Genomic DNA, 23,362 nt, shown 5'->3' with positions numbered 1-23,362 from the left:
CTGGTCGTTTTTACCTTTTATCTAAAATGCATAAGATAACCAACCCAGGTCGTCCCATCATTTCTGGTATAGGTAAAGTCACAGAAAATTTGTCCAGCTTCGTAGATTCCCTGATTAGTCATATCCCAGCTACGTTTGCCTCTTACGTAAGAGAGACCACCCACTTCCTGTCGGGTGTAATCGATCTCCTTATCCCCGAAGGTTCTCTTTTGGTCACACTTGATGTAGCATCTTTGTGTACTGACATTCCACATTCTGATGGCATCATGGCAGTCGTCAATTGCTACGAATGTGTAGCACCCGATAAACTCATCGATAGCGACACATTGACAACTTTGCTAGCCCTTATTTTAGAACTAAATACCTTCAAATTTGAAGGACAGCACTATGTGCAAGTTAGTGGGACGCCTATGGGTACGCGAATTGGCCCGAACTACGCCAATCTATTTATGGGTCAGCTAGAAGATAAATTTTTGCTAACCAGGACGTTAAAACCTTTTTATAACAAACGTTACATTGACGATGTTTTTCTAATTTGGCCTCATGGGGAACAGGAACTGCTTTCTTTCATATCTCACTTTAACAATGCTCATCTTTCCCTAACATTTACTCACACGTATTCTGCATCTACTATTAACTTCCTTCACGTCAACGTTTCAGTGCTAAATGATAAACAATCTACTGCCCTATACAAAAAGCCGACAGATAGATGTCAATATTTGCACTTCGATAGCAGTCACGTTAAACATTTTAAGACTAGCATTCCTTATAGCCAAGCCTTACGTTTTAAAGGAATTTGTTCTGAGCAATCAGATTTTCAAAAGAATTGCGGTACCCTAAAAAACGCTTTAGCCAAACGAAATTACCCACCACAATTAATTGACGATGCAATAAAACGCGCAGACGTGCATGGCCGAAGGACGCTTCTTTGCATTAAGAACAAGCCGACTTCCTCACCGCAAACAAATCTTGTCCTAACCCACACTGCGTCAGTCTCAAGTGTTTCGCATATATTAAAGAAACACCACAATATTCTAATGCAAAGTGAACGCCTCAAAAACATATTCTCTGATCCGCCTAAAGTAGTATACCGTAAAGCTAGAAATATTCGAGACATACTAGCATCATCATCTAAGACTGACTGCCCTGATGCCATCGGATGCCATCCTTGTCGAAAATCGCGATCTAAAGTATGCCCCTACATGGTAACATCGCAATAGGTTACTAGTACGTCTTCAAACTTTTGTTTAAAAATCAAAGGCGATTTCGACTGCGACACAAAAATCGTAATATAGATGCTTGAATGTACGCTCTGCAAAAAACGGCACATCGGACAAACAGAAGGGCCTTTCAGATTCCGCTTTAACAATCATAAATCCCACGCTAACACTTTGCCCAACCTGCCCATCTCAAGACACGTGCATCTTCCTGACCACTCACTTGATAAAGTGAGAGTCACGTTGCTTCAATCTGGATTTCATCCAAATTATGATAGGGAAGACTATCTATAAGTTTGATACCGTCGCGTGTGGAATGAATGTGTAGGAAAATTGAGTTGCCTGTCTTTGTAGCCCGTCACTTGTCCCTTCTACTAGTACGTCGCTATTCCGCTATTTCTGTGTCAGTGTTTGCTTGATAAAGTAGCACATATTGAACACATATTGACGTTTTGATGTCACGTGGCGATTGATTTTTTACAATTCATTTCGGCGTGTTTTTATGCTTTGTATTTTAGATGATATGTTTGCAATCGCCATCGCTATATACACGTGTAAGCTATCCTTTGAACGATTCGGATGCATTTTGTTCGCCCATTTTATTCGTTTTCCATGTAAACGTATCTTCATTTGGTTGATAGGCACATGTATATTAACTGTGCTGGCACCATGCAATGTATTCTGCTGAAGGCCGGACCCCGGCCGAAATGTCAATAAACCGGTTAATACGCGCGTCTACTTCACTGTAAACATTCACCCGGACGCAGAACTGCTTTTCTTACTGTGTGTGCGTGTATATATATGTATGTGTATATATATGTATGTGTATATATGTGTATATGTATATATGTGTGTATATATATGTATATATATATGTATATATATATGTATATATATATGTACGATATGTGTTCGTCCGTTTGAGCGGTCCGTCATTGGCGGTTGTCCGCGCTCAAGTGCTTCAAGCAAACCGCGTTGGCCTCCTCCGCATGGTGACGGCGAGCGGCTTTGCCGTAAGAAGCCTTGGCGTTCTACCGAGCCAGAAGCAGCTTTTTTTTAACAGCGATCGAACGAGGCCTGTGGAGCAAGGGGTCGACCATGCTGGAAGTAACATGAAAAGCAAAGCTGAACCGATTTCAGTTGCACCCTAACCAAACCGTTGTTCTTCCGCCATCTTTCAGCTGAACCCGCACCGGAACCTATAGAAACAACCGTTCCAAACCGCTTCGACGAACAGCAATGGTCTGAGGACCAGTGGTACCGTAGTTACTTGTCAGTGAAGTCAGCGACATTCCTGTGTATTTAGCGAACATTTTCTAAGACATGACCGGTGACTTTTCTTAGCGACGTGACAGAACAATTTCGGATAATTTAGTAACTTCTATATTGCCAATGTTACGGAAATAGCCTTCGTGTAGTGCACTTCATTACTGAAAACTTGCACGGAAGCGTTCGGAATTGCTGATGATACAACGGTCGCTTTCATATCGGCTGTATTCATAGGACTTCAAACCGCGGTGGACTTCACAATATTCCCACTGCGCTTAGGAAATGAGCTTTTGATTGTTCATTTTTTACACAAGCGTTTAAAATGGGTCTGAACACTGCGAGTACAACACATTCTTATTAAGTGAGATGGTGAGCATTTGCAAGGAAGTAAGTTTGCCAAAGTATATTGCGCTAAATTTTAAGGCGCGAATTACAACGCAGTAGGTGAACGATAAGACTTCACAAAGGCTTAGATATCGGAGCGGGGGGGGGGGGGGGCACATTCAGGATAATCTGAAGACAGTGCTTCTTTCATTGCTTTTATTCAATTTGTTTCGCAAGGAGCTTTCACCTAATCAAAGTGCGGAAGCGCACTAGTTGACCTGTATATATGTCACGTAATTTTCATTGCCAGTATCACTGTGCTAACAAGCACGTTTTGCAGTATTAAGAAACCCTTTCAGGAGTATCAAGGACTGCAATATTTGCAGGAATAATGAAAGAGGAGGTGCTTTTTTTGTTTCTGGAAAATCAGCTAACGCGTGTTAAAATGAACGCTGCTGTGACCGCACAATGTGAAGCCCAAGGCAGAAGTTCCGCAGTGACCATCCGTTTTTATTGAAGTATAACAGTAATGCAAAAGTACTTCACATCTTGCTAGTAAATTCGCTGCGTATTCCTCACCCGCATGGACATTATACCAATGTGAAGCATTTTGGCGCATAATTTGCGCCACGTTTGCTTATATTTATGCGTTTAAAGAACACTGCTTAAACACGCTGTTAAAATTCGTTCAAGAGCTTAAACCGCTATATTACCAACGTTGCCGCTAAATTCTGCGATTTAAGTGTCTCACTTTAGCGAATCACCCAAAATAAATAAAGAATTGGCAGCACTGCTGTGGACCCTCTGCCAGGACACGTCAGAGGGGTAAAGTTGGAGAAAGGCTCGAGGCCCCTTGTTGTCGGCAAATAATTCCTTAAATACAGGCGAGAGGTAAATACGTTCACCTCCACTTACTTGTGGCCCTCGTTATGTTGTATATTATTGCGCAACTAAGGATGATTTAAGAGACCTTGGCCATAAGACAATCGGTCTCCGTCAACTATACAACCAACTACAAAACTGTGCGAAGCTCGTAGCGTGAAGAGCGCGCTAAGGAGGCACTGACACGAATATGTGATAGACGCGTCCAAGTTTCGGTACATTGGAATTAGAGAACATACGCAGGTGCGTCGTTACAGCTCGGTTGGAGGCTGTAGTAGACGAAAAGTCCTCGTAAAACCAATGCCTCTCCGAACGTGCATGTGTCTTTACGAAGCCTTAATACAGCTACAATTCGACCTAATGAAACTCGATATTGTGATGTTCCCGGTCTAACAAAGAAATTCCCATTCCCCGGCAAGTACCATTAAGTTTCAGTGTTGTAATAAACCCTAATTAACCATGCTAGCTTGCTATAAACCCCCTTTAACGAAGCCTTTCCCAAAATAAATGAGTAAAAAAAGCTATGATGTCTTTCTAATTTTGACGCAGACGGGTTTTTATTCAAGCGCGCACTCTAACGCTATCGCGTTAAAACATCTACGCACCCTAGTCAGAGCTCTAGCTTTATTTTGACGAGGCTACACACCGCGCCCATGCACGGAACAAGGGTCTGAGCATAGCGTTCTTACGTAGCAGGCGGTGCTAGCGGCGGCTGGGCCGCCCTCGCGGACTTTTTACACGCGCAGGCATTCGTTAGCGGCAAGCACAATGGCGCGGTACCGTTTGGGTATCGCTACGTAACAATTTTAGATTTCGAAGGACCCTAAATTCTCTTACTAAGTTTTTCCAACTTTTTGATTTAACGAAACAATTCGAGCGTTTTTACCACTTCGTTAAATCGAGTTTCAGCTCTACATCATTCTCACAGTGGCCCACTGGGAGCGCGGTGGGCGCGGGTGCACAGAAGCTTAAAAGTGCAACAATGGAATTTGTTTTCAACCCTTCGGATGCCTTGAAAAACAAACCCCCAGTATACCTGCGCGCTTGCAGTCACAATGTCGTCAATCTGGTGCGTAAAAGACACACCTGTACATCAGTCTGCATCACGCAATAGAATAAATACACTACTATTCGCTTCGATAAAAGCCGTGCCAGAAGCTTACAAGTTCTGTCTTGTCCGACTTGAGGTTTTCCTTAATTCCGAAAGGCTACGAGCCCCTATGAACGGGTTCACACCGACTCGAACCGTGATTGAGCCGCCAAGAAGTATGAACAGAAAATCTTCTGGTTCGACATTCTGACGTTGAGTTTTGCCCTGCGTGTGCCTACTACACAAGTCCCTACAAACCTACAAAAACTAAAGTAGCGCCATTCTTTTCATTGCGCAGGCGCCTCCTCTGTTGTGAGTTTTGTAGATTGTAATTCCAGTTAGTTGATACGCGAAGCCCGGAGAGCATGGTCCTTGACATGAAAGATGGGTTTGCTCAATTACACCGCTAAGGTACTCCAGAGCGGTGCGGTTCAGAAAGGTGTTGTAGGAGACGTTCGAGAGAAGAAACTATGCGAAAAAGCAACGGTCGACAATGAAATGCAGGTAGAAGCAAGTGTCGCGATTTTTGTCGTGTGTGAGGATGTGTTAAACTATGCGGAATACAACCAGCCAATACACAGAAGTGCTCGAAGTGTGTTTAGATGCATGACATAAAGCACCCTGAAAAGAGAAACCTATTTTTCTACGGGTCTTAAATTTACAGGTTTGTGTCGATGGCGGGGTATTAGTTGTTCACTATTTTAGGGGTACACCGTTTCATGGGAAATTTTTTATAGAGGAGCTGAGTGAACAAAACGCTTCTGCTCGCAGAAAACCAATCCACGCAAACAAGCAGGGCCGGACGGGAGTGCGGTCTGCATGCACACGCGCTCAGCGTTGAAGCTGCTGAAGGCCGCTCCATTGCGTTGGCAATGGACATCAGGGTAAGCTCGGCGGCGCAGAGAAATCTCAGGTTTTAAAACGTGGCGCACTACGTTTGAAGAAGTTGAAGCAAACGCCATTTTGAACGAACCCTAGCTTTCGTGTTTAGTCGATCGGCAACGCAGCATGCGCGCCAAGGGAACGGCGGCGAAGTCCTGTGATGATGGCTGCCTTAGAAGTGCATGTACAAAACCAGAAAACGCCTGGTTCCGTAAATCTGACCTTCAAGTTAAGGCAAAGTCAAACAGGGAATTAGCTTTCTATTACCGGCGGCTGCTGCGTGCGCCGCGTTAGTGCCCATATTTTGAAAGCGACTTATGATATGTACAAAAGTGCGCTGAGTGCTGGTAGCTAGGCACGCGTTTTGCTTTCGAGGCTTAGTCCGAATTGAAGTTAGACAGAACATGAAGGTGAATTCGCTCGTTGTAGCTGCCGCGCCGAGCAGCGCCTGTGTGTTGTTTGTGGTAGATTTGTAGATGTGCTAGTTGCTGACAGTGCCGAGCAGCATTTGTGCCCTTTGCCAAAGGAAGCAAAACCGTACTATGACTCGACAAACTTGGTTTAGCCATTTTCAACCGCAGCAATTTTTGTTCCTTGCAGTTCCTTGTAGTCTACTCGGCCAGTAATAAAGGCGAATGCCCTATGAATTGTTAACCCGAGCAGAATCATCTGTTCGGCATCTATTTGTAGTTTGCTTGCCATTGTAATATAATAATGTACCTTAATAAAACAGAGTAGTAAATTAACGATGCCGTGATGAATACGCTAAGGAAGCCTCTATGGCGTTCCGCATCATGAACGCACGACCTGTGTGAATGCTATGATGCCACCTGCTCAATTAAAATCAAATCACTGTTACGGCTCGACGCCAGCAGCATCAAAACGAAAGAACTATAAAGTAAAACTGTTTTAATCTGCTTTTATTACAATCAGCTAACGTCAAACTTTCGTAACCGCCGATGCAAGCATTGGGCGGTGACTTGTTGCGTTGTTTCTACAGCCCAATCAAACAGTATTCTCCTTATGAAGCGGTAACTTTTGTTCGCTCTGAAACCGAATGGCATTGGCAACCTTGACAGTTCCTTCTTATCTATATGACAGCAGCTGAGGAACAGCTGAGCAGCTTATCCTATCTAAATGACAGCAGCTGAGGAACACGTAGAACGGCAGAGGGCTGCGATGGGTCCGAGCTACCCAACGCCTCCTAGTAACACAAGACCTCCTAGTAACACAAGACCTACCCGCCAGGACGGCTTAGCGGCTATGATGTTTCGCTGCTAAACACGAGGTTCCAGGATCACATTCAGGCCATGGCGGCCGCATTTAGACGGGGGTGAAATGCGAAAACCAGCTCATCCCGTGTATTGGGGGCACGTTAAAGGTGGCCTGGTGATCAAAATTAATTGGGAGTCTCCCCTACGGCATGCCTCAAGCAAATCGTGGCACGTGCCACTCCTAAATTCACCATTGTACAAGGCCTGTCACTTCCACTCATGACGTCTTGCTACCTTGCCCGACTGCCATAGATCTAATGGGAAAGCTCCCGAGTCATCTGCAGCAATATTGACCGCAAGGCTTGGCAATAACATTTTTGGTTCAAGTACGATGATATCATAAATTAGTGAACATGCCTGCTATGTAGGAGGCGTTGAGCTAGCGCACTTGAAGTAGATAACCAGATGGGGAGGTCGCTTCGGGCGCTTGCTAGTAGCCCGCTTCGCCTTTCGTAAGTTGCGCTGGCTGGTGGGAAGTAACGGCAGCGTGCAACAGAAGGATGGGGCTACAACGGATCCTAAGCGAAGTTGGCAGAGCGATGTTGTGTACGTGTCGAAAGGGCTCAAGTACGTTATACTGCCGCGCAATAAACAACAAAAAGAAAACGTTTATAACACGCAACTAAATTCATTCTCCCCAGCCGTTCCGTGTAACCAGTTCCAGAACCATAGGTGGGCAGCGATCTCCTATTCCTTTCGAAACAGGGAAGTCTTTGGCTCTGTCGAGAAAAGCTTAGTATTGATCGGTGTATTAAAGGGCCCTGAACCAACTCTCGGGCTTGGTGAAATAACATAATCCCCGGGTAGCCTACACTGCTGTGAATATCTCAGCCAAGCTTTCGTCATCAGAGGCTTCATTTCGTCATTTCCTTTGACGGATGGTACTGGCCGATCACTGATATCAAGCTGCGGTCGGCTGAACGCCATAGATACTGCGGCTGCCGTGGAGTGTCGCCACGAGTCCACTGGCTAAGGGCACTGTCGCTTGCTGAGGACAACCAGGCTTGTTTTGTTTAGCGCGTCGTAGGCACCAAAGGAGGAAGTCGTGGCGTCTACGTTAACATTCAAAATGAAACGAACTGGGTCCACGGTGACATTTAGAAGGCGGAGCGTTGTGAGCACGCCCCACTCCGCCGTAGCCTTCGCCGTGCAAGGCATTGAAGAAGCAACGGGGATCACCGCAGAGGCTGGATTTGATTGCCAATATCTCTGCTTCTGCTGAACGCATTGCAGTACTTTTTGCGGCAAAGTACATGTGAAATGGCCTATTTTCACTACAGATACCTTTCTACAATTCTGTAAAAAGTGGTTTAGGGCCCCTTTAATGCATTCTATAACTTACAGGTCCGTTTGACCTGGTCAGTTGTCGCGGTTTTGTGACGACACTTGACAGACAGGGAAAGTGAGCGCAGACTGAAAGTTTTTGACCAAGATAGCAGGGATCAAGGTGAAAAAGGCGTGGAATGGGAAACAATTTTTCTATTGTAGAGTCGAATTATGCATAGTCAATGTGTACACGTCACAGGAGTCGATGTTCACGCGGTTTTCGTGTCGTCCCGTGACATAGAGGTGAAGCAGGGGTGGCGCGAAACATCTTTACCTAATCGGGGTGGGGGGGGGGGGGGTAGGTATGTTTCTCGTGATCAGGACAAAACATGCCTAATGCTTTGTGTTTACATTGGAAGAAATTAAGCGAAGACGCATTCTACCATTTATTTTTTTCCTGTCAGGGTAGAGAGCCAGTAGCAAGCGCGAATTCGGATCCACGTGGGCGGTCGAGGTTGCACGGGCGCTACCATGTTTCTACGTAATCACGGTTAGGGTGGATTTTACGGTTACCGACGGTAAAATTCATGGTGATTCTCGGTATACGACATGCATATGCCGATAGACTAGCATGTCAGGTATCGGTGCATCCTATTAAGAAGCGAAAATAAAGCTCTATAATATGCGAACATTCAGGCACGCGCAACTACATTACGCTGCACAAGTATATTGGACTTGTAGATAAACCGAAAATTATGTGAAGTTCCCGAATAACGCTAATAGCAATTGAAGTAATCTAAAAAGTTTACTGCATCAATATAAGAGATGCAAGTGACAACGTCTGAACTGTGCGAAACTTAAAGAAGTATTGCAGGAGATTCCACCTTTTGTTCAAACAATGAGAATTCTGCGCTTAACATTTTAGGAAACGTTTGCGTTGGATCGAGTAATTTTTTAATTATGAGGTTTTACATGCCAAAACCACGTTCTGATAATGAGGCACGCCGTATTGGAGGACTTCATAAATTTCTACCACCTGGTGTTCTTTGACGTGAACCTAAATCTAAGTACAGGAGTATTCTCGCATTTTGCCCCTATCGAAATGCGGCCGCCGTGGCCGGGATTCAATCCAGCGACCTCGTGCTCAGCAGCCCAACACCATAGCCACTGAGCAACCACGGCGGGTTGCGTTGGATCTGCATTTTCTGGCAAGGGAATATGCAATTTGCCATCGCAGTCCGAGAGATAGTGCATCAGCGCTGGCTACGTGCGCTGGCAGGGACGTATTGCACCTTCACGGCGTTAGCGATATTGCCAAGTTTTTTTTTTCTGGCGAGCTGTGCGAAATACGTACGGTCTATCAATTCTATTGCGTATTCCATGGCGTAGTCTTCGGCTGCGGTTTCTGAGGTTTCACGTATGGCAAGGCTCGACGCTTCAATTCCACGTCCTCCGCAAGCCCAATCGGAGAAGTCCCTGCAGCGGGTTGCTGTCCAGTTTATCCATCCAATCATGCGTATCGCTGTAAAGAAAATGACACGATCGCTACATTTTCCACGACGCAAATTATCGCAGTCACTGAATTAGAGGAAATGGCTCTCTTTGGCTGTTTTGCCTTTTTTCGTGGTCAGTGGTGGTTGGATATTCACCATCGAAGCATATGCGCTGACGCAATGGAGCGTCTTGCGCATCATGCGACGCAAGGCTTTCCTCGCCTAACGCTATCGTGTGTCCCTCTTAGAAAAAAGGTTTGTTTCAGTTGATGCCACAAAGATAACTACGACTCTACTAAGGGAAGTTATTACCGACGCTGGTAGCTCTTTTGCTGGCCAAAGAAGGCTGTGCATGCCACCAGCAGAGCGCGTCAGTTTACAAACTAGAGATGGTCATGGCACTGGCATACTGGCATTTGCCACCCCACAAGTAAGTTAGAGCGGCCTTTTTGGTTTACAAGTGGCACTTCTGCCAATAAACAATTAGGTATATCGAGTTCTATAGAGCGGACTATAAATACTACTTTTTTGATGGAGGTGGCACCAGTCAAGCTGCTGTTATGCAACTTTTATTCTGTTATGCTCACCGCTTATGCACATCAGTGCACTCATGTGGTAAAAAAAGTAAAAAAAGAAACAGTGCTGCTATAAATTCGCATGCGAGAGTAGAAAAACGAGAACGGCGTTGCAACACAGTTTAGTGGTTGCATTATAACACCTTCAAATAATCGCACGTAAGGTTAATCACAGGAAGATAAGGCTGAGTGTGATAAACTGTACTGCCCAAAATTGAACGACAAAATGGAACAACGAACCCCATAATGCAACGATCATGATACTTTGCGCTATATGTTCTTAAGAAACTACTTTATGAGCACATATAGCCACAACCTTCAGAGGCACAGTGTTAACGGGAGTGCGCATGATAAAATTGATATGTCGAAAAAAAAACAAAGTGGCCTTTTTATTTTACATAATCTATACACTTTACACATATGTGTCACACAACGCAGGACTTAGCTATTACTCGAACATAACCTTCAAAACTCACGAACATTTATCCGCAAATTTGCAGTTGAAACATTTGTTAGCCCTAGACTTGAGTTCGCCCTCGACTTTAGTTCACCACTCCGGTCTGGTTTCCCCACCAAAGCTACTTTAACATGTTGAAATCAAGCCAAAATGGAGCCACACGTTTCATTTTTCGGTATTCTAACTATCGTACTAGCGTAACTGAAATAATGCTTCACCATTCACTTCAGCTGCTGAGTAATCGTCGCGACGTAGCCCTTTTGTCATTATTTCATAAATACGCCCACCACAGTAAAAACGCTCCCTACACCTAGAAATGTCATCGTACAAGTCGCACAGATTACACTATCATCATAGCTTCACGCGCATCTATGGTTAAACTGAAACATTAACTCGTCTGCAATTCCCCGTACCATTAGTCTCTGGAACAGCCTCCCCGACAGCATAGTTGCCGAAACTGACCATGAAAAATTCGGGAACTCACTCAATTCGATTAACCGTCGTTAACCGTTGCTATCGTACTCACCGTTTGGTTTTATTTTTCCTACTTTCTTCTTGCACTGTAATATGTTTGTTATAAACTTATAGGATTTCTTTTTATTGCACGCATACGCAGATGTATGCAGCTAATATGTTTCTTCAATTTTTAGGCTGTGCACTTGGCTGGTGTTTTTTTTCTCTACCTTCATATTCTTACTAGATTGTATGTGCCCACTTGAGTCTATGTCCCCCTTACTCAATGCCCCATGTAGGGGCCTTGTGAGGTATACTACAAATAATTATAGAAGAACTATAGCTTATCTAAACTTTGCAGTAATACCGCAGCAACACAGCGTAATAGACCGGAGGCGACGGCACTATGATTACGCCCTCTTAGCTGGTTTGTTGAACCTACGAGCTGCTAAATTAAGGCCCCACTTACTGTAAGTTTGAATTATTGTAAGTAGTGAAGTCCTAGTAAATAGTCGTATCATTGGATAGTAACTTTAGTGACTGAACCCGTTACTGCCTCTTTACTTCAGTCTTCCAACATTGCAGCTCAGAGGTGCATTTGCTGCCGAAAAAGACCTTCGGGGTGTCATAAGGTTTACACGCTCTTGTAGAGCACTCGGGAAGAGCGACCTATTTTTCTAGCAGCCCTCTCCCCCTGGGGCAGTTGCAGGCGCCGGCGTTCGCGAGGCTGGAGACAGGGCAGGTACGACGAATCAGCACGAATCAGCTCTCCATGTGCAGCCACCTATACAACCCCTACCGATGGGCTCGTTAGCAGCTCGTTCTCTACGAAATGTTCCAGAACGCTTCCAGTATATGACATTTCACTCAGTGACCACGGAAACGCAGTCGCAATGCCAGCACAGTGCATGAAGTCACATGGTCTTTATATTCTTTCCCCATTGCTGAATAGAGGTGGTAGTTGTACTGCTGTTATCATGCTTACGTTTGGCAAGTCATAATAAATCTGCGTAAATATTCGCGAGAATGGTTGTTTATTTGAAAATATCAATTACATGTGAGACTCGCAATTCCGGACATGTTCAGTTATCATTCGACAATTTCTTGGAATGTGCTTTCTTATGGAACCAATCCATTCGTTTCTTATTATTTTTAGACTCAGCGATAAAGACATCTTTTTGCTTGAGGTAAGAAAGGCAATTTAACGGTCCAATTTCCAGTAAATTTTTCCCACTTTTAGCCAGGAACATCTTGACGTACTTGACTGATGTTATATAATAATAAATAATAATAATAATGCTTAATTGATGACTTGAGAATCATACAGTGGAAGAATCGGGCCTGCCAAAGCCTCAGTGGGCTTGAACGGCAGTGCCTGGCAGACAGCGACAGAGCCATCAGTAACACGTTATTAGACAACAGTGAGAAAAAAAAATACACACACATGACAGGCTTGGCATCACGCATTAATGTGCCTAAGAGCCTTTCTAAGACCATATTTCGTTTTCACATCTTGTATGCTTTGAGGAAGTAACTTAAACATTGCTGGGACATAATAGTTACGGAGTCTTCGACCATATCTTGTCTTACAGCTGGGCGTAACGTAAGGATTCTTTGGTCTCAGGGAATGAACAGGCAAATAAGGAATTTTATACCGAATTATCCAAAAATGCTTTAAGATAACAGTTTCTATAAATCCTAATTCCTCTGGAGATAGGCACAAAGATGGCGCGCTAACGCGCGTGCTGCCAGCGCTTGCTATGAGATCAGCTTCGATATTCTCCCTTCTATGTTGTGAGCGGCATTTTTTTAGCACATGCACAGTAGCGACAGTGAATTCCTAAGTGGCCCTGTATACCTCGGAGCACATTGTAATCGTGTTCTTTTAGCCTTTCATTAGGCCGGCGACCAGTTTCGCCTATATATCGCTTCCAGTCTGATAGTGGAATTCAATGAGGAACCCCAACAACGCAAGACCAAGAACGCTTCTTGTGCATGATCCAACACAAAGTAGCGCGCGGATGGAGTGCATTTGCGACAGTACAGAGCCTGCGTAGCGTAACCGGCACAGAAAGCACTACTTCTACATTGCCCTTGCGGCCAATCTTTTTGAATCTGTGAGAGACGTTATGCAAATATGGTATTACTACCGGCCTCTTTAGTTCATTATTTCTTTGTTAGGCTTCCGTGTAATTGTCTTTTAGCTGCTTTAATAGCTTTTCAGCTATGGCCGAGCGTAGTGTGGCTGGGTACCCGGAACACAAAAGTCGATCAACTTGACCTGCAAAACTGCAGATCTGCAGAAACTGTGATTTCGCTCTTCAAGCCGCCAAGCAAAAAGCTTCCAATCAAGAACGTTGTGGGTTAATTTGAACAGCACCCCCTTGCTCTTTTGCTTTCAGACAAAGAAGGTGGATTTGCGGTTTTGCCTAAATCTTGTTTCCTCACGAAAGCTACCACTGCCGTCAATTCTGTCTTTCGACCCGTGGTTGCCATTTCGTAGCCCAAATTTAAATCCGGAGCAAAAAAGAGGTGCTATGCGTTGGGTTTGAAAGACACATAAGACTGCCTACCCCTTGAGTGTTATTGTACCACAAAGAGGAACGTGCCAAAAATCAGTCACACTGTGTTTACAAGTGGTATAAAGTTCGTAAACAGGGATAAGGTGCCTCAGAAAGGCTGGCTGTTTTTAAGTGCCTCAGAAAGGCTGGCCAACATTTCGATAGGAGGACCCATCTTCGTCAAAGCGGCCTCGTCATCCTCGGAGTGTTAGATTTAAAGGGTTAGTGTAGTGAAGTCACGCGCGGGTGTTGTCGCTGGCGGCTGGTTTTAAAGAGAGAGACTGCCAGAGGAAACAAGCGCTGTCGTCCGACGTCTGTGAGCTTCGTTTCCAAGACGAGGGGACAAGAGCGTGAAAGTGGGCACGCGGGGAGAAGAGAAAAGAAACAAAAGCAAAAAAAAAAGGAAAAAGAAAAAAAAGGGGGGGAAGCGAGGGCGGCACCAAGACAGAAAAAAAGGGGGGAGAGGAAAAGAACAAGAAAAAGAAAAACAAAATTTTAAGATGGACGGGGGCTAGGGAGCGTGTTGGGGATGCGAGAGGTTAGGAAGCATTCAGGGGGAGTCGTTGGCGGCATGTTTTTGTGGCATTAGAAGGGCCGCTCAGGCGGTCAGTGCGCGAGTAACACAAAAGACAAAAAAAAGAAAAACACGCACACACACAAAGAGAAAAAAACCATGAGTTGAAAGAGTGACTTGAGTAGCATAGGCCGCAATACGTCGAGTCATCTTGAGATAGTTAATATGGCGACGAGAAGTCTACGGTGACTGAAAGGCAGCGGCATGGTCTTTCAAGGGGCATTGCCCCAGTCGCTCAACGTAGGTGTCGTTACGGCGGCATCCAGAAATGGCGATGCAGTGTGCTATTCCATCTGTCAGCCCCTTTCTTGTTTTTATGTTTACAAGAGAAACTTAAAGGGCCCCTCAAACGGTTCGGACAAATTTTGTAGACGCGTAGGGTACAGCTTAAGTGGAAGATTCGCACCACAATTTAAGTGAAGCGTTACGTATTAATGGAGCTACAAGCGATTAGAAGCTACCCTCCTCCCTAGCCATGCTTTTCCTCCTCAACTCGCTCGCCGAGCGAGTGGGGCTAAGCTCCGCCTTCACTGGTTTAGCGTCACGATGCGACGTCACATCGTCCACTTCCGGTTGTTTTGGAGCCCGTCCTCGCCCGCGCGAGACTGCTTCGCTAGCCGCTTGGCCGTCGACCCCAAGCGAGAGCTATCGAAGCAGCGTGCGTTGCGAGCATGCTGTCGTAGCGCCGAACGTGTCTTGTATTCCGGTAACCACAGGTAAGCTGGTCATTTCGGCAAATGACTGCAGGCATAAACTCAAGCTGATGAAGGAACTTTAGCGTAGACGTACGTGAGCGGCCTGATCGGTCTGCACGGTCCATACACTTGTTGGGGCAGCGCTTAACCAGCCAAACAAAGCGCTAATATTGCTCTAACCAAGTGTAAAGCATTTTAAACATTTATAAAAACAACGCGTTCATGATTACACTCCTGCGAAAAATACACACCAGCAGCAAAGAAGAATGCACTTCGTTGCTGCTACTGTGTATGGTTGAGCTCTGTGCCACCAGGTGGCTGCACCGTGCAGACCATTCGCATTTGCCCTTCTGCTCATCTCATGGCTCATCCCGTTAAGGCAAAGTCAAGCGGCCAGACTCTGTCCCCTTGCGCTTGCGTTTTCCCTAATACCGGACTCGGGAAACGCTATTGCGTTAGTAATCTTCCGGTGTAAAGTGACGGCCACAAACGCGCAAATCCTGGCGCCGATCAGATAGCGGCAGTCCGATGCGCAGCAGCCAGTTCGCTCGTACGCTGCCTTGCAGAGGGACACGATGTCGCAGCTTGACATATTGCCAGTCGCTACGTTTGCAGTCCACAAGGCAACAAAGTCGAATCATAGTGCTCGCGAAAAGACTGAGACCGACTCTGACCGCGGAGCTCTCTTCAAAATGGAGTACGTTGTAACACAAGCAGACGACACATGCTGTGTGCCGGAAGTGCTTAAGTGTACTGAAAAATTATTCTTGTGCATTCTCTTTACGTTAATTTCTTTTCATAAAAACAAATTAACTAACATTCCAACTATTACGAAGATCATTTGTTTACCATAAAGTTGGAAAAATTATCGATCACGCGCCCTTGTCAGCCAATCGGATAGCTCGCCCCACTGACGTCGTATGGGTGATTTCGGTCATATGGGTAGGGGCGGCTTAAAATTCCGCCGAGCAGTGCGCTGCGATCGGCAGCGATGTGCATATTTAAAACCTTATAATAAATTACACGCTTTACGCGGAGCACTTAGATGTGTCAATTAATGATCAGAAGGACCTACTTTAACGACTCAATACGTTTGTAGAAAATCGTCAAAAGCGTTTCAGGGTCCCTTTAAATTGCTTACTGTTGATGACCCTATTTTAATAAGGAACTCGGACGCTTTGACAAACTTTCTCAAATAGAATAGCAAGGGTTTAACAAGATTTTTCAATAGACATAATATATTTATATTATTCTTTACCGCACGACAAGTTGTTGCAGTGTAGTGAGGAAGCCATTGATTCCTTTGGTGCAATAGGTTTCCAGAATCGCACCGGTGTTCTTAACAGCAACCTCACTGAACTATTATCGTTTTACCTAAAATCGACTTTTGTATCTTTTAATGACCGGACCTATATTCAAAACTGGTGCGTGCATTGGGTAACGCCTGGCCTCTGTCTTAAGTGGCATCTATCTTGCTCATCATGGACGGCGGCTATTGAGCATGCTAGATAAACGAAGCGCCGTCAAAGAATGCTGCCGATTTGTAGATGATTATTTGGTGTTGTAGATTACCACAGCGCTGCTTTCCCGCCCACATCAGACTAAATTATGAAAACGTTTAACAGTTGCGCTCATCCGTTTGTTTTCACCCATGAGATGCCCATTGACAACAGCTTACAATTTTTGGGCCACAATTTACTTCTTTCACGTGACCATGTATGCTGGATGTACGAACCAAGAAGCGGGAAACATCTTATCATTTGACTCAGCCTATTCTAATCTGGTTAAGCGAAGCATCGCTAATCTTTGTCTTACTAATGCCCTCAGGAAGTCCTGTCATCATACCATGCAGCGCAGTTTTCCAGCTAAACTTGATCGACTTGTGTGCCGGGTACCCGGCCACACTACTGTCGGCCATAGCTGAAAAGCTATTCAGCTAAAGGACAATGACACGGAAGCCTAACAAAGAAATAATGAACCAAAGAGGCTAGTAGTCATACCATATTTGCATAACGTCTCTCACAGATTAAAAAAGGTTGGCCGCAACGGTAACGTGGAAGCAGTGTTTTCTACGCCGGCTACGCTACGCAGGCTCGGCACTGTCGTAAACGCACTCCATCCGCGCGCTACTGTCTGTTGAACCATGCACAAGAAGCGTCTTGTGTCTTTCGTTGTTGGGGTTGTTTATTCAATTCCACTATCATGCGGGAATAGATATATAGGCCACACTGGCCGCTAGCTAATGAAAGGCTACAAGAACATGATTACAATGTGCACCGAGCTATAGAGGGACACCTAGGAATTCCCTGTAGCGACTGTTGATATAAGCCTAATTTTTATCGGTGTGAAGTGCTAAAAAAGCACCGATCACAACTTACGCGGGTGATTACTCAAGCTGATCTCTTAGCAAGGGCTTGCAGCACGTGCCTTAGCGCGCCATCTTTGCGCCTATCTACACAGGAAGTAAGATTTCTTGATCAGTTTGACCTTGCAGGACAGAATTGCGCGTATACTGTGACTCATGATAGTGTAGCCTTCTATCGCTGTGACGCTTTGTGAAGTGTTGTGACGACATGTCCTGATGGTTTCTTGCAGGTATATATTTCGTGCAACTTGCCAATAAACCACTTGGAAGTCACGCTGTATTCCTTCATCTGGCAGGCTCGGCTTGCTTCTTCCTTTCTGTGTTGCGCTCTACCAGTTTTAGAATGGGGCTATATAGACCTGTGTCACGAGGGCTTCGGTGTGCGGAGCAAAAGCGAACCTCACTCTCTAGAAATTAGCAGCCACGTAGCTGTGTATGCGCACTAAAGACGTTCGTAAGCCGCGTCTTACTATGTTTAAGTGTGAATCCCTTCAACCCATCATCATCATTCTAACCCACGAAATTGCGGCCACTGCATTTGAGAGTCGTACCGCGCCATTTCGCTCGGCAAAGAAATGTCCTAGTCTTGGATATGGCCCGGCGGTGGCCTTTCCTATCGTTAGCGCCATTCGCGTTTTGCTGTAGCCATCGTGGTCACCTTACCATGGCGATCACCATAACAATTGACGGACGCCTGGGTATACTGCTCAATCACATAAGAATTAGGTTAAATTTCTGAGCCCCAGCTGAGGCGGTGTATCAGCCCGGTGCGTGGTCTACGAGACCAAAAAACAAATGTGGAGAAAGTGTTTAAAATACCAAATCGTTGGTGGAACATTCGCTCGAAGTGTCCGCTAAGCTACTTTCATAACCTTCCGAACGGAGCATCTACGAACGTTGCAACACCTTATTTCGGGGAGTTATTTTGGCTATAAGTCACCAAATGAATACCTGTGATACCCATGAGCGTGAATATAATGAATTGCGAAAGAAAAAGAACCTGCGCGATGCTAAATAGTGCAGTTCTCAGAGGTTTATATAAGAAAGCTTGGACACAAATAAAAGACCTGAGTATCTCACCAAACTGCCTGTTTGGGGGGTCGTCGTAGAAAGTCGTTTTCCAGTATGGAGGTCGCAGGCCAATGTTACCTGCAAAACCAAGAAAATTTTCCTGTTTTAAGACTCACAAAACACGTGGCACAACTTTAAAATGCACTGCGTTTTCAAATGCGCCACTTTTCGTATGCACAATCTTTTGTTTGACGCATGCTCTATAAATAGCATACCCTAGCATTTTAGAGTAGTATCAACATCCCTTATTTACATCTGCGGTGGTCTTCACTGTATTTCTTATATCACGATTACTTGTAACAATTACGTGATCACTCTCTGACTTAGAAATTTGTACAACCTACTGATCGCACTATAATCAGGTTGTCAATGCACAGGCCCATCGCAATGAGAAAACAACACCAGCAAGCGTATTGCGTAGAAGAATCAGCCCACCTATTTTCCAACCAAATACATGTTACAAGATAAAATATAAAGAGCGAATTATGGGAGCAATTTTATAATAACCTATTTATTACTGTTACTTGTCAGTTGTGCGAAATTCATCTCAGACCCTTCGTTGAAATGAATTCTCGGAGACATTTCGTCTTCGAGTGGTGGAGCAAACGCAAGTCACGTGCCTATGAGGTGAAACGTGCGATGCGAGTCCTGCAGTGACTCTCTGTTCGTTTGCATCGAATTGCGAGCACAATGTGAAAACGTATCCTTGTTTGCCTATATCTGGGTGTCTCGCTTCTTGGTACTTTTTGAGTTGTTCGCTTTAATTTATCATCTATGAAACACCTGGCATCGACGAACACGCAGGTGGCCCGTGCAGAGATCCGCATCCGCGCTATGAGGCAGTATGAAAAGTGCATCTAATTCGTACGTCAAATACACGATCATTTTGCGTTACTTCACCGGCTTATTTATCTCATTGTTAACATTGCACAATACTTTGGTCTCCCGTATCGTCCGCCGAATGAAATATTTCTCCAAAACAAAATAATAGACGAGAATGTGAACAAATTGCACACATTTCCTAAAGTACACCCTACCACATACTACTACAATTGCATGTAAAGATATCGTGGAGAGAACGTGGTACCAAGTGAGTTCGTGAGTGGCAGCACTTTACCTCCGAAGTAATTTCTTTGTGAATCCATTTCATTTCTGTAGCCACCATTAGCTATTCGCGTACTTTGATTGTAATCATTGCAGGCATTCAGCAAAAAATTCTTTTTGAAAGGTTTTTACTTGGCTATCTTTACGCTGGTTGTTTGTCCTATAAGTTACTAGGTTTTATGTAAGCCGCAACGTTACGGACAAAATTGAGCTTTTTTGATGCACTGGTAACTTTACCGATGAAAAGTGTAGCCAGCAGAAGGAAATTGTATTGGTTGCATTTCTGAAAACAGTTCAGTTACCCTTTAAATGCTTTATTAGTGTGACTAAATGTGTCCTTGTCTTGCTTTTTTAATTGCTTGTATTCAAACTTCACTAGATCAATAAATCTTTAAAGCATTTTAGACCAACTTGCTATATGTAAAACGCTATGCCATGGTTGGGACATGTCAATGTCGTCTTCGCTTTCCGAATCATTGCTATCAGTAGATAAAGCAACAAGACGACCATCATCTTCCACTTCGATTGCAGAGCAAAACTCTAGTGCATCGCCTTTACGTCAAAGACACAGCAGCTTTATCTTGCACGCGCGATGCACTTTGCGCGCCGTCGATGCCAGACGCCATCGTCCCATATCTCCTAAAAGGCGCCTAAAGCGCGCGTGTACAGAAACGCGACATTGGAGCGCTGATATCTTGCTGCCATTTATAGAGTAGCAAGCAAAGACCGCAATAAACACTCCTCTCCAGCACTGATAAAGTGGCGAGCATCTAGAATGTAGAACTGAATCAGCGCGACTTTCGACTAGCTGAAAAAGGCTGATGTATACAGAGCAAAATGAAAAAGAGCGAAACAACCGCGGATTTTTAAACCCTGTTACTACAGCCATGTATGCAGTAGAAGAAATACTAAATAGAGATACTGAGTTTGCCCAAAAGACTTTGAAAACTTAACTATTGCGGCTGACGAGCTGTGCTTTTCCGAAACATTTAAGTGGTTAAGACTAGCACGAGCGTAATGAGACATACATGTGCCACTCCACAATTTTAATTTGAATAGAACAAAGTGTCATAGAATATATACACAACGAGCCTTCATATTAGGCCACTATCATTAAATTACCATCATAAATGTAAATCAGTTTAGTTAATGAATTGTTTGGTAGGTTGTTTGAGGTACAGCACAATTTTAGTGGTAATATTCATGACTGTCGGACCAACGCCGTTTTTCTTATATTAAATGACTTGACGATTTCTCATTGGACTAAAGATGTTATTCATTCATTATTGACGAGGCTTTATGTTAAGTGCCTAAAAATACGACTTCAAAACAGGGAGTTATATTTACCTTAATACCGTAGTAGACATCGGGTACCAAGAAATTCGCTGAGCTGATTTATGCGGAAAACGGTGCTACTAGCGGACATTGCAAGACATCTACAGACACTTGCGAATATCTGCGGCAATGCAGCGAGTAATCTAGGCCATAAAGTAAGCACCGCGAAATTGGTAATTATGATCTTTATTGAAGAGAAGTGTTCACGTGCTATTTCAACAGCGAGTGCGTACATAATGGGAAGCAAAACAAATACCTTAGTGTATAAAGAAAGGAAGTGAAGACCTACTCAAGCATCTACACCAACCTTAAAGATAACGGGGAAGCGGAATCCAACAATAATGTAACATAGCCCTTTGGGGCTACTGTAGATGAGGTTGTTCGAGGAAACGAGGGAGGGAGTGATGGTGCAAGCGCTAACTTTGCTAACACCATTTTGTGCTTAATATGAGACGTCGCGTTGGTGTTTCAAATTAAGCAAAGGTAGGTGCGCCGGATGCCTTTTCACAAATGAAGCAGTGCGTGGAGACATGGGTTGGGCCTTTTTTTATGTCGCAAAATTACTTTTGAAAAAAGGCCTAATGAACATGGATGAAAATGACTGGTCGGCTGAAGTTCACGATGAATTGTGTGTCAGAAACGTGGACACAGAACGAACGAGGTTGGCAGCAAGGTACAGGGCATTTGAAAGTACAAGAATAAGTCATCAGAACGAAAGCGAGAAAAACATAGCAAATTGTATGCAACAGATGGCAACAAAGAAGATCAAAAATATTTATGAGAATGAAAAAAAAAACGAATAAGAAAGGGAAATCTGTGGTTAATGTCTAAGACAATCAATCAATCAATATTTATTTTTGCCAAAATCAAATACCAGATGGGTATAAGTACACATTCGGAGGTCCCGAAGTAACAATTGTCGGGGGGACCTCCTAAAAAGATATGAAAAAGGGATAGTAGGATCGTGGCAAACAGTGAGTCATGTCATATATTATACAATTTCGATATCATCATCGGAAATAAACGGTATGAGAGAAAAAAATCTATTAAAAATATCACAAGTATATTCACACAGGTAAAAAGTAGGAAAATAATTGAAGAAATCATAAAAATAACATGCAACAAATCGAACGAGGATAAATCGCGCGTAAAGCTAACAACGAGGAGAAGTATCAATTAAGGCAACATTCACTAACTCGGTAATTGAAAAGTACATTGCGTAATGGTAAAGCGAACAAAATCTAGTTAATTCTAAGTTTGTTAAAATTTGCTACGCGTCAGATAAAGTATTCATGAAATGCTCCTTCGTTCTACGCTTGAATGATAACAATGTAGATGTCTTCATATCAGATGGTATTGAATTCCAAACAGAAATGCCTGTAAACGCGACGGTAAATTTCCCATAGTTAGTTCTTGCCTTTGGAAGGAGAAGATTGAGTTCTGCTGAAAATCTTGTGTTGTTATAATTGATGAGGCTAGAGCGACTAAAACCTGGAATATTAAACTCGGTATTTATAAGACTGAACATAAGTAGCGACAGCTTATGATTGAATAACATGGGTAGAGGTAAAACATTTAGGGAACGGAATTTGGGAGAAGAGGGAGATGTATGCGATTGGAATCCAAGTAATCGTAATGCCTGCTTTTGCAAAAATAACTGATGAAGATGTGTGGTATTTGTATTACCCCAAGGTGACAGGCAGTATGAGAGATGACTGTGTATATACGCGTAATATAAAGACATGAGAATGGTTTGCTGAAAAAAAGAGCGAGTTTTTATTATGATGTGAATGTAAGAACGGAAGAAACTGGCACATAAGAAGCCGATCAATGAGTTAGCGGTAAGAGGCAGAATAGAGGAATTCCAGATCAAGCTACAGAACAGGTATTCGGCTTTAACTCAAGAAGAGGACCTTAGTGTTGAAGCAATGACCGACAATCTTGTGGACATCATTAAGAAGTGTGCAATGGAAGTCGGTGGTAACTCCGTTAGGCAGGATACCAGTAAAATATAGCAGGAGACGTAAGATCTGATGAAGAAACGCCAATGTATGAAAGCCTCTAACCATACAGCTAGAATAGAACTGGCGACAGCTTTCGAAGTTAATCAACGAGCGTAAGACAGCTGACATAAGGAAGTATAATATGGATAGAATTGAACATGCTCTCAGGAACGGAGGAAGCCTAAAAGAAGTGAACAAACTAGGAACTGGCAAAAACCAGATGTATGCGTTAAGAGACAAAGCCGGCAATATCATTACTAATATGGATGGGATAGTTCAAGTGGCTGCTGAGGAGTTCTATAGAGATTTATACAGTACCAATGGCACGCACGACGATAATGGAAAAGAAAATAGTCCAGAGGAATTTGAAATCCCACAGGTAACGCCGGAAGAAGTAAAGAAAGCCTTAGAAGCTATGCAAAGGGGGAACGCAGCTGGGGAGGATCAGGTGACAGCAGATTTTTGAACGATG

The 23,362-nt window shown here is 44.0% G+C and overlaps 1 protein-coding gene across 3 annotated transcripts in view; it reads right to left on the bottom strand.

The window, feature by feature from the left end:
* The window catches only part of LOC142576615 (uncharacterized), a 501,274-nt gene that overhangs the window by 375,562 nt on the left and 102,350 nt on the right, over positions 1 to 23,362 (bottom strand). For all 3 annotated transcript variants that reach the window (XM_075686816.1, XM_075686815.1, XM_075686817.1), the window contains exons 4-5: positions 18,458 to 18,526; positions 9,559 to 9,726 (exon numbers count right to left, since the gene is read on the bottom strand). In XM_075686816.1, coding sequence (XP_075542931.1) covers positions 9,559 to 9,726; positions 18,458 to 18,526 — 237 coding nt within the window. The remainder of the gene's footprint in view (positions 1 to 9,558; positions 9,727 to 18,457; positions 18,527 to 23,362) is intronic.

The sequence above is a fragment of the Dermacentor variabilis genome, chromosome 3 (assembly GCF_050947875.1).
Source record: "Dermacentor variabilis isolate Ectoservices chromosome 3, ASM5094787v1, whole genome shotgun sequence".
Classification (NCBI taxonomy): domain Eukaryota; kingdom Metazoa; phylum Arthropoda; class Arachnida; order Ixodida; family Ixodidae; genus Dermacentor; species Dermacentor variabilis.
Note: the sequence above shows the minus strand (reverse complement) of the source record. Positions and strands in the feature narration are given on the sequence as shown.